The 11,461-nt window shown below is 35.8% G+C and overlaps 1 protein-coding gene across 1 annotated transcript; it reads right to left on the reverse strand.

Moving 5' to 3' along the window:
- Positions 1-6,143: 6,143 nt before the first annotated feature.
- LOC128611993 (uncharacterized) lies at positions 6,144-8,829 on the reverse strand. The gene is made up of 6 exons (XM_053631894.1): positions 8,562-8,829; positions 7,527-7,910; positions 7,218-7,334; positions 6,996-7,076; positions 6,865-6,902; positions 6,144-6,531 (listed from the first exon to the last, which is right to left on the reverse strand). Exons 1-6 carry the CDS (start codon positions 8,602-8,604, stop codon positions 6,388-6,390), a joined length of 807 nt encoding a protein of 268 aa, XP_053487869.1. The 5' UTR covers positions 8,605-8,829; the 3' UTR covers positions 6,144-6,387.
- Between the last annotated feature and the right edge of the window lie 2,632 nt (positions 8,830-11,461).

Genomic DNA, 11,461 nt, shown 5'->3' on the forward strand with positions numbered 1-11,461 from the left:
ACATGGCTTCATCAGACTGAATGATGTTTAAAATCATCATATTGAAGCAATTTGAAGATCTTTCTATATGGAAACGAGACTTTTTGAATCCACTGTAAAATGTTTCTACAGAAGTTTTAAAGACCTTGGCAATAGTCTGAGGCTTTTTTCTGTTTGGTTGCTTAAACCAGGCCATCATCCCAAATTCCTTTTCAGAAATACAACACCGCAGAGTAGCCGAGTCTCCGATATTCACACTGAGCTCTTTATCAGGCTGATAAACTGGTGGCTCTGTGAGGGATTGTGCAGTAACCCAGCGTCTACCAGGTTGGACTGTATCTAGAAAAACAAACACATTAATAGGTTAATAATGTAATTCAGATATTATTAAACATACATGGTTATTAAACATAACCTTAAACAAATAAAAATGTAGTACTTTCAGCTCACACAAAAGTGCTTTAGGGTAATGGGTGCCAATAATAATAATAAAAAAAATATCTGGTAATTAGACATGAATCCAAATAAGCAACAATCACGATGAAAATAAATGAAGGTTATTACTAATGATATATTACTTACGCATGGTGCTGAAGATCAAAATCAAATTCCAGAAACCAGTCATTTTTTTTTTATTTCTCAGAAATTCTACAGTGTTCTTAACTCATTTATCAATAGAATATGAATGCGCTTGAAGCATGGTTTGAATTTGTACTTATACTACAGGTGCTGAGTATTGAGCAGACCCCAGAATCTGACATGCGATTGGTTGTTAAAAAAAGACATGATAACCTAGCATATTGTATTCTGATCTATATCTAGGGCACATTTTATCTTCTGTATTTGTGGTTTGGCTTTGCACCAAACAAAGATGTTATCACAGAACGGAAAATGTGGTTTATTTTGTACGCCCATGTATGCTTACACTAACATTTCATTCCTGTTTACTTCATTCTTGTTAGCCCTCTTAATTCATCTTCCCTACAGAGGAATGATCATCTGGGCCAAGGGAGTGTGCAATACATTTGGATTTTGCCGTTTTGACAGGTGCATTTTTTTTATTATTATTATTGAAGGCCTAACTGCAGTATTCAAATTACAGGTGGCTTTGATGATATTATGTATTTCTACTGTATTGTTTGTTTGATCTCAGAAGGGCTCTGTGGCCCTGATTGAAGTCTTTAATAAGTTTGGCTGCTTTGGTGGATTCATTATCTTGCCACAGCAGCTGTATAGACACATTTGTCTGTATCTGTCTGACACAGACATAGTGTGTTGCAGTATTATAATGTAATATGTACCTGGATCAATGCTTGCATGAAACAAACAGCATATCTATATGTGCCCACACATATCCTCACTGGAAATGCTGAGCGTGTTTTCCAGAGCTTATACTTACAAACAGCAACATAATTTGAATTCTTACTGCTAATATTCACTTTCACAACATGAACCACCACACTATTAGCTTTGAAGATGCATGCTTCTATTTAAGATGTATAACAGCACATCCTGGAGCAACCCCCACTCCCACCCACCATCTCCCCCAAGATAGACCAAGATGTCATTAATCTCAACTTTGTATGGTGCATGTCATGAAGCAGGTGGTTAATGAATAAAAACGAATGCAGTCCGGGTATTTGTCAAACCATGCAGCATCACTAACTGTTCATAGAGCCCAGTGGATCTCTCCACTCCCAGATGTGTATGAGGTTGTAATTACTCTACAACTTGATCCAGTGTGGCCTGCACCAAATCTATTTCTTTGAGACCTGGTTATTTCCACAGTAATAATACATGGCCATAGTCCTCTGTGTTTTTTCTCCATGACGTCACAAACAGATGTGGAGTGTCAAATTAACCCTGCTTAGGCCCTTCTGGATGGCCCTTCTCCATAGCAGCAGCCTCTTGGATGCATACAATTTACATGTAGATTTTGCAACAAAGAGGACTGGCCCCTGGCAACAGATTTGGAGCAAAATCTCAGGGTCTGTATGGTGGGATTTTGGTGGCACTTGCTAAAGACCTCTACTAGATGATGGGACTCTGTGGGCACAGTCTCCATACTCTTTGCTTGTGGGCTTATTGATGTGGAGCTGCAGTAGAAGTGGAGACAACATGTCTGAGAAGCTTGGTGATCAGCTTCATCTGTCCTCGTGACCAGACTATCTTTGGGATAACAGAATGTCTGAGTGAGTCAACATTTTTTTTTTTTTAATGGTTTCTGAATTGACAGGTTAAATCTTTACTGTCAGTGGTTGGTATGAGAAAGAACATCATATCAGAACAGAATATTAAGTGAAGAGATGTTACTCACCAATTGACTCCCTGAGAACGTCTATGCCAGGGTACTGGAGATGAGGGTCCAGATAGTTGAACCTTGGTTTCAGAAGAAGCAATGCAGATTCCAGCTCATAATGATATTGATAATGAGTCTTTATTGTGAGTCTACATATACATTACAGCACAGTGAAATTATTTTCTTTGCATACCCCAGCATGTCAGGAAGTTGGGGTCAGAGCACAGGGTCAGCCATGATACAGCAACCCTGGAACAGAGAGGGTTAAGGGCCTTGCTCAACGGCCCAATAGTGTCAGCTTGGCAGTGCTGCGGCCCCCAACCTTCCGATCAGTAACCCAGAGCCTTAACCACCAAGCCACCACTGCCCCTCAAATGGATCATGGAGGGTTCATGGGAGATTAACTAACTAGTCTACATGTGTTTGTGGACTTGGAAAAGGCATATGACAATGTCCCTCATGCAGTCCTGTGGAAGATTGCTTAGGGAGTATGGAGTACCAGACTTGTTATTATGGGGCATTAGGTCCCTGTACAATCGTAGCAAGAGCCTGGTTCATATTACCAACATCAGGTCAGACTTGTTCTCAATGCATGTTGGGCTTCGATAGGGCCACCCTTTGTCCCCGATTCTGTTCATGACCTTCATGGACAGAATTTCTAGGCACAGCCAAGAGGTAGAGGGTCTCCAGTTTGGTGACCTCCGGATCACATCTTTGTTATTTGCAGATGATGTGGTCCTGCTAGCTTGATCAATCAGTGACCTCCAGTGTGCGCTGTGGCAGTTTGTAGCTGAGTGTGAAGCGGCCAGGATGAAGGTTAGCACCTCCAAATCTGAGGCCATGGTTGTCAGCCAGAAAAGGGTGGGTTGTTCCCTCCAGGTTGGAAATGAGGTACTGCCTCAAGCAGAGGAGTTAAAGTATCATGAATGAGGGTAGAGTGGAGCAAGAGATTGATTGATGGATTAGAGCAGCATCAGCAGTTATGCAGACATTGTTCTGGTCTGTCGTGGTAAAGAGAGAGCTGAGCCGAAAGGCATGTCAATTCAGGTCTCAACCTTCACCTATGTTCATGATCTTTGGGTAGTGACTGAAAGAATGAGGTCGTGGATTCAAGCGGTGGAAATGAGCTTCCTTTGCAGGGTGGCTGGGCTCAGCCTTAGATATAGGGTGGGAGATCAAAGTAAAGTCACTGCTCCTCTGCATAGAAAGGAGCCAGTTGAGGTGGTTCGACCATCTGGCTAGAATGCCTCCTGGACATGTCCAATTGGAAGAAGACCCCGGGGCAGACCAAGGACTGGATGAAGAGATTATATATCTTGTCTGGCCTGGGAGCAACTGTGTAATAATTGCATTATTCAAGAAATTCAATAAATGAACTTTTATAATTAGAAAGTAAAAGTGAATTGAGAAATGTTTGTGAATATTTTATTTTAATGCAACTTACAGTCACACAGTAAATTTAATAAGTAATAAAGCACTCATTTAGTCTCATTAAGGTCTACAAATATTTTGATATTTGATTAAACACTTGCTTATTTTTTTTTTTTTTCTTATTTAATTGCTGGTAATGCATACATTTTAACAAAAAAAATCTTTGAAAAAAAAAAAAACAACCACTTATTCAAAAGCAATGTTATATCCCTAATATTCTGTAAACCTCTGTTATTGTAATAAAACAGGCCACTGGACACAGCACCCCATTTTAATAATCCACTAGAGTCAAATGCAGTGAGGGAAAAAAGTATTTGATCCCCTGCTGATTTTGTACGTTTGCCCACTGACAAAGAAATGATCAGTCTATAATTTTAATGGTAGATTTATTTGAACAGTGAGAGACAGAATAGCAACAAGAAAATCCAGAAAAACGCATGTCAAAAATGTTATAAATTGATTTGCATTTTAATGAGGGAAATAAGTATTTGACCCCCTCTCAATCAGAAAGATTTCTAGCTCCCAGGTGTCTTTTATACAGGTAACGAGCTGAGATTAGGACCACACTCTTAAAGGGAGTGCTCCTAATCTTATCTTGTTACCTGTATAAAAGACACCTGTCCACAGAAGCAATCAATCAATCAGATTCCAAACTTTCCACCATGGCCAAGACTAAAGAGCTCTCCAAGGATGTCAGGGACAATATTGTAGACCTACACAAGTCTGGAATGGGCTATAAGACCATTGCCAAGCAGCTTGGTGAGAAGGTGACAACAGTTGGTGCGATTATTCGCAAATGGAAGAAACACAAAAGAACTGTCAGTCTCCCTCGGCCTGGGGCTCCATGCAAGATCTCACCTCGTGGAGTTGCAATGATCATGAGAACAGTGAGGAATCAGCCCAGAACTATACGGGAGGATCTTGTCAATGATCTCAAGGCAGCTGGGACCATAGTCACCAAGAAAACAATTGGTAACACACTACGCCGTGAAGGACTGAAATCCTGCAGCGCCCGCAAGGTCCCCCTGCTCAAGAAAGCACATATACATGCCCGTCTGAAGTTTGCCAATGAACATCTGAATGATTCAGAGGACAACTGGGTGAAAGTGTTGTGGTCAGATGAGACCAAAATGGAGCTCTTTGGCATCAACTCAACTCACCGTGTTTGGAGGAGGAGGAATGCTGCCTATGACCCCAAGAACACCATCCCCACCGTCAAACATGGAGGTGGAAACATTATGCTTTGGGGGTGTTTTTCTGCTAAGGGGACAGGACAACTTCACCGCATCAAAGGGACGATGGACGGGGCCATGTACCGTCAAATCTTGGGTGAGAACCTCCTTCCCTCAGCCAGGGCATTGAAAATGGGTTGTGGATTGGTATTCCAGCATGACAATGACCCAAAAGACATGGCCAAGGCAACAAAGGAGTGGCTTAAGAAGAAGCACATTAAGGTCCTGGAGTGGCCTAGCCAGTCTCCAGACCTTAATCCCATACAAAATCTGTGGAGGGAGCTGAAGGTTCGAGTTGCCAAACGTCAGCCTCGAAACCTTAATGACTTGGAGAAGATCTGCAAAGAGGAGTGGGACAAAATCCCTCCTGAGATGTGTGCAAACCTGGTGGCCAACTACAAGAAACGTCTGACCTCTGTGATTGCCAACAAGGGTTTTGCCACCAAGTACTAAGTCATGTTTTGCAGAGGGGGCAAATACTTATTTCCCTCATTAAAATGCAAATCAATTTATAACATTTTTGACATGCATTTTTCTGGATTTTTTTTGTTGTTATTCTGTCTCTCACTGTTCAAATAAATCTACCATTGAAATTATAGAATGATCATTTCTTTGTCAGTGGGCAAACGTACAAAATCAGCAGGGGATCAAATACTTCTTTCCCTCACTATATATATATATATATACATATATATATATATATATATATATATATATATACATATATATATATATATATATACATATATATATATATATATATATATACATATATATATATATATATATATATATATATATATATATATATATATATACATATATATATATATATATATATATATATATATATACACATATATATATATATATATATATATATATATATATATATATATTGTCAAATAATAATATGCAAATATACATTAATTGAAAGTTTAAATTTAGGATAAGAGGCTGTTAGATATGCCAACAAAGGTAATATTAAGCTTTCTACAGAAACATACATACATACAAATAATAATAACAATAATACTATTATTATTAGTAGTAGTAGTAGTAGTAGTTGTAGTAGTAATAAAAAGTAACTTCAGTAGCATATTTGTATCTACACTGCAAAAGTTTATATTTTGAATATAGACACAATTGTTGTAATATTTCTTATTATGAGATTAGTTTATACAAATATATTTCTAGGCTTTTCTGTGTGAGTTTTTTTCTTTTCTTTTCTTGTTAAAATAAGTTTATCTGTCAGCAACATAGGATGAGTTCAAGCTTGAAATTAACAACAATTTGTAAAACTGGTAATAAACTGTAAAAGTTCTTTTGTTATTATATCACAATTTTGTAATGATAAATTAGAAATACATTTTCCTATAGTCAAGATATTTTTACTTGCTGAAATATTTTCACTGTTTTTGCAACATAATAGTACCATGTGTACCATCAATCATTTATGTTACATCTTACAGTTTTCTTCACATCAGAGTACACACACTCGTCGAATGACCCAGTTTTCTTTTTTTCGTCTTTGGCTTTCCTCTTCGAGAATTGCAAAGCTGCATAATGCAATGTTTCAGCTTCAGATTCCTGAAAAAGATAATAATGTAAAAACATAAAAAGAACTTCAGCTCAAAGTAATAACCATATAATATGATAACTGCACTATACACACCAACTACACAGAAAAAGAGCAGCAGCATCAATCTCACTGTATAAATTATATCTAGAACATTATATTGAGCAACATATGAACGTAATCACATTTCACATATATACTGTAAATAGGGAAATTAATCACACTTATGTCTGCCTAAAGGAGATATAACTAACTAACTAAATAAATAAATAAATAAAACATAATTACTCATACTGTAGAGTATAATAGTATAAAATCAATACTATAGATTTTTGCACACGTACCTTCCTCATTCCTGGAGAATCTTCTATAGAAGTGTTCGCTATTTATCAAGAAACACACCTATTAATCATTTTGATAGAAATAAAATTATTATCTGAAATTATCAGATGACAAAAGCACTTACTTTTATCACATTTCCTTCTCCTCAGTGTGAAATAAATGAGACAGAAAATCAGAAGTGCGCACAAACCCAAAGCCGTTCCCAAACCGAGCACTGTCGAATGTAGAGATCTGATCTTTTCTGGTTCTGTTATTATAAAACATTACATCTATATTAGTACACATGATTTTCTGGCTGAATTATGCTGTACAGATTAAAGATAATTAATGAATGTTGAATTATGCAACATCTTACCTGTTTTCTCGTGTGTGTTCATGTTAGTGCTGTTTCCATGCAGTGTTGGTTCACACACCACTGAATTATCACACAGAGCTGGTTTAGATGTTTCTGAAGAAATAGTAACATGATCACCTATAAACATTTATCATGATTCACTAAAACTCTGTAACTCAGTGTTGTTGAAGAAAATACACTTAGCATTCCACTACTTAATTATTATTCGTCTTCCAGTTTGAACATGCTGATGGTAGTAAAAAAATAAATCACTACATTAAATCAGCATCTTAGTTCATTTTAAAATCTTAATTGTAGTGGAAATCCTACCTTTAATTTTTAAATAAGTTCCATCTCCAAACACAGGGTTGTGAGTCATCAATAGTGCACAGTAGTACATGGCTTCATCAGACCGAATGATGTCTAAAATGGTCATATTGAAGCAGTTTGAAGATCTTTTTATTTGAAGACGAGACTCTTGAATTCCACTATAAGAGATGTCTTCAGACATCTTAAAGAACTTGATGATATGTTGAGGTTTTTCTCTGTTTGTTTGCTTAAACCAGGCCATCATCCCAAATTCCTTTTCTGAAATACAACACCGTAGATTAGCCGAGTCTCCGATATTCACACTGAGCTCTTTATGAGGCTGATAAACTGGTGACTCTGTGAGGGATTGTGCAGTAACCCAGCGTCTACCATGTTGGACTGTATCTAGAAAAAAACAAATGTATTAATTGAATGTATTTCAGAAATTAGTATACAGTGGGGAAAATAAGTATTAAACACGTCAACATTTTTTTCAATAAATATATTTATATATAAATATATATGTAAATTTATATGTAAATATATTTTATAGACCATCAATTTACTAATCCAGATGATATTAATTTGCACAGATAGGGGGTATGATTACTTACGGATTTCAGCTGGTTCCTTGCCTTACCTTGCCTTTTCTTAGCTTAGAACTGCTTTTTCTTAGCGTGTTCAATACTTTTTTTTTTTTTCGTGTTATTCCACTTTATTACACATAACTTTATTTATGGACTTTAATGTTGTGAATTCTTTATATTTCCACATTTCTTGAGTTAATATAGATGTCTGGTGAAAATTTCATGTGAATAACCTCATTAGAAATATATTTACTGAAAAAAATTTTCACTCGTCCAATACTTATTTTCCCCCACTGTACAGGCATAGAGTTATTAATGATCACCTTAAAGTTAATTTGGAATTCTTTCCGGATCCACATACAGCTCACACAGTTTATAATAATAAGCTCCATAGTGATGATTTTTTAATTTTTTTTTTTTTTTTATAATACGTTAAATAAGATGGGAATAATTTGCTAATATTACTTACACATGGTGTTGAAGATCAAAGTTATAATCCAAAAACCAGTCATTTTTCATTTCTTAGAAATTCTAAAATGTTTATCTCATTTATCAGCCGAATATGAATGCGCTTGAAGCATGATTTTGAATTTATACTTATACTACAGGTGCTCTGCATTGAGCACACCCCAGAATATGACGTGATAAGCAAGCATATTGTATCCTGACCTACATCTACACCACATTTTTCCATGTACTCTATGTGTGTTCCTGTTGCACAGAGATACAGTATCGTGACAAAAATGTTATGACAGAATGGAAAATGAAGTTCACTTATCACATGTGCCTACACTCAGTTGTAAATAATGATGGAAACGAGGCAGTAAAGTAAAAGCGACTGAAGACTGGTGTCCTACTATAAAGTTAATAAGTGAGGTGTGAATATGGCACAATATAGTAAAGTAAATAATATCAAATACACAGGACTGTATAACTGTCAATAAATTGACGTACATCGGATTATATTAAATAAATGCATTTTATTAAATTATATAATGTTCCTAATTTTTTAAAGCCTAGATTTCACGAGAAGAGCTGGACATGGCCATCTAGTGGTTAAAACTGGCGTATATTTATATCGTCATTCATTTGTGTACACAGGTGTTCGGGAGTTGTTGTAGAAAGTTGTGAGTTTAAAAGTAATTTAACTTTATCCAACTATCAGAACTCTTGTCTGGTGAACTGAACTTTGGGATTGCCTTGTCCGAGAAGGATACGTGCCATGCTGCCTTCAAATCTCACCTTTTCTCACAAGCATGTCAGTATCACTCAAAAATGATGCTTACATAAGATTCTGTATTCTGATTGGAACACAATGCTGGTTTATTTGTGTAGTTAAGTATTTATGTACTTATGTACTTACTTTCTAGCTTGCTTACTTACTAACTTTCTTACTTGCCTTTATTTATATTGTATGTAATAACATATCATTCATTCATTCATTCATTCAATAATTTATCAGAAAGGTTATTAATGTCCATTATCACTGTATTTGTAGTTGACGGGTGTTATGTGGTTAGTGTTGCTATGGTAATCAAACTGCACAAGAGTTTCAACACCATGGATAGCGACATACGTTCACTCCTGCCATTTAAACACTTTTTACACAGCAAGTTCATCATTTACCAGATCATCTCCATCACTGATGGTTAGTTTCTGTTGCTTGATGTTTAAGATGAAGATAAACACAGAAAATGTTAGTATTAGATGCTGCAAAATACAATTTTTGACACAATCAATGCATATATCTCACTTTGTTACTTTACTCACAGTTTCAACACCATGGACAGCGACACACTTCTGGCCAGGCTAAAACCTTCTTCATGTGTTTGTGTCTGGTTTATTTTCCCCAAACTCTCTTTCCTTTCTTGTTTGTAAAACTGCACACATACACACATTTACACAGAGCTTTGATTTTTTTTTTTTTTTTTTTTTTTACATTTAAACCATGAAAACCTCTCTATTCCCTCATTCTTCTTCAGTTTGGGAAAGTAAACACACACACATAAACATAGAAATGGACAATACAACAACAAATAAATAAATCTCATGCACAGAAGACCTGTATACTCAGCACATTCCCACATTCTACTCTCCCTGTTGTGTGTGTATCTACAGATGTTCTCATAGGAACCTACGAAATATAACGTTATAAGCAAATTGAGGGAGGGACATAAGTGTACAGTGTACAGCATCTCACCACAATCATCTCAGAAGTCATTTTACAAGAGAATAAAGCAAGTTGTAGAAGGAGTTACTGAATTCAGTTTCCAGAAGCGAAACGGAACATGGAGGTTGATGAGAGAAGAAAGGCTGATGTCTGAAAATGGTGAAATCGAATAATTTATTCTTCACACAAATGGGACAATAAGAAAGACTGCCACTGTGATGAGGAAGAAATCAGGACCAACACAAATAGCTATTACACAAGTGCAGGACAAAGATGCTCTGAGGACACATTATGGTGTGTAAAATGCATGAACATTTTCAACAGGGCTCATTTATCAGCCAATGGCATGTTGTTGTTGTTGTTGTTTTTTAATGTATTTGTTGAGTATTTCTGCATAAATTGATATGATTTATTTGTTATTATAAAACAAAGCATGTAGTGGGTTTACCACACCCACGAACACTGAGTGAGTAACACAAATGAGCCTGGATCTGAATCACTCTCTGTATCTACAGGATTGCAGTGTACTTGCATAGTCAATATCAAATATGTTGATTAACTATGACAAATAATGCTTACACATACTATTATAGCAGACAATAAAATTTAAAATAAATAGATTTACTGTGTTTAGGCACAGTGGAAAAAAGAACAGCTTATATTGCTTTTTCGAGTTTAAAATAGGGAATCGGTATATTTAAGGAAAATGTTTTAATATTGTGCTGGAGAGGGTAAAAAAAAAAACTAGCACACAGGAAGTGATGTAATAACTGTAGGTTTTCTGTAATAAATTATATATATATATATATATATATATATATATATATATATATATATATATATATATAATTTATTTTATAGTATTTATGCATTTTTTATGGATGGATAAAAAGCACTGAATTAATCTACAGTCCTAAGTTAATAATAAAAACTCGCTTTCACTGCACCTTGTGGTTTCTGTTACTCACTGTCTCTAGACATTATTGTACTTCTGTTTACTTTTGATCATAATGTTTTAATTAGACATTACAGATCTTACTCGCGCTACACTCTGTACCAGCGCGTCTACACAGTGCGTGATCAGCAACACGGCCTCGTTACTAACAGATCACTTCTGTTATAATAAACAACAGAATTTACACTGGAAGTGCGCAAATACAGCATATAATAAAAAATAAACTTAAATTAAACTAAATCTT

This window comes from Ictalurus furcatus, chromosome 8 (assembly GCF_023375685.1).
Source record: "Ictalurus furcatus strain D&B chromosome 8, Billie_1.0, whole genome shotgun sequence".
NCBI lineage: Eukaryota > Metazoa > Chordata > Actinopteri > Siluriformes > Ictaluridae > Ictalurus > Ictalurus furcatus.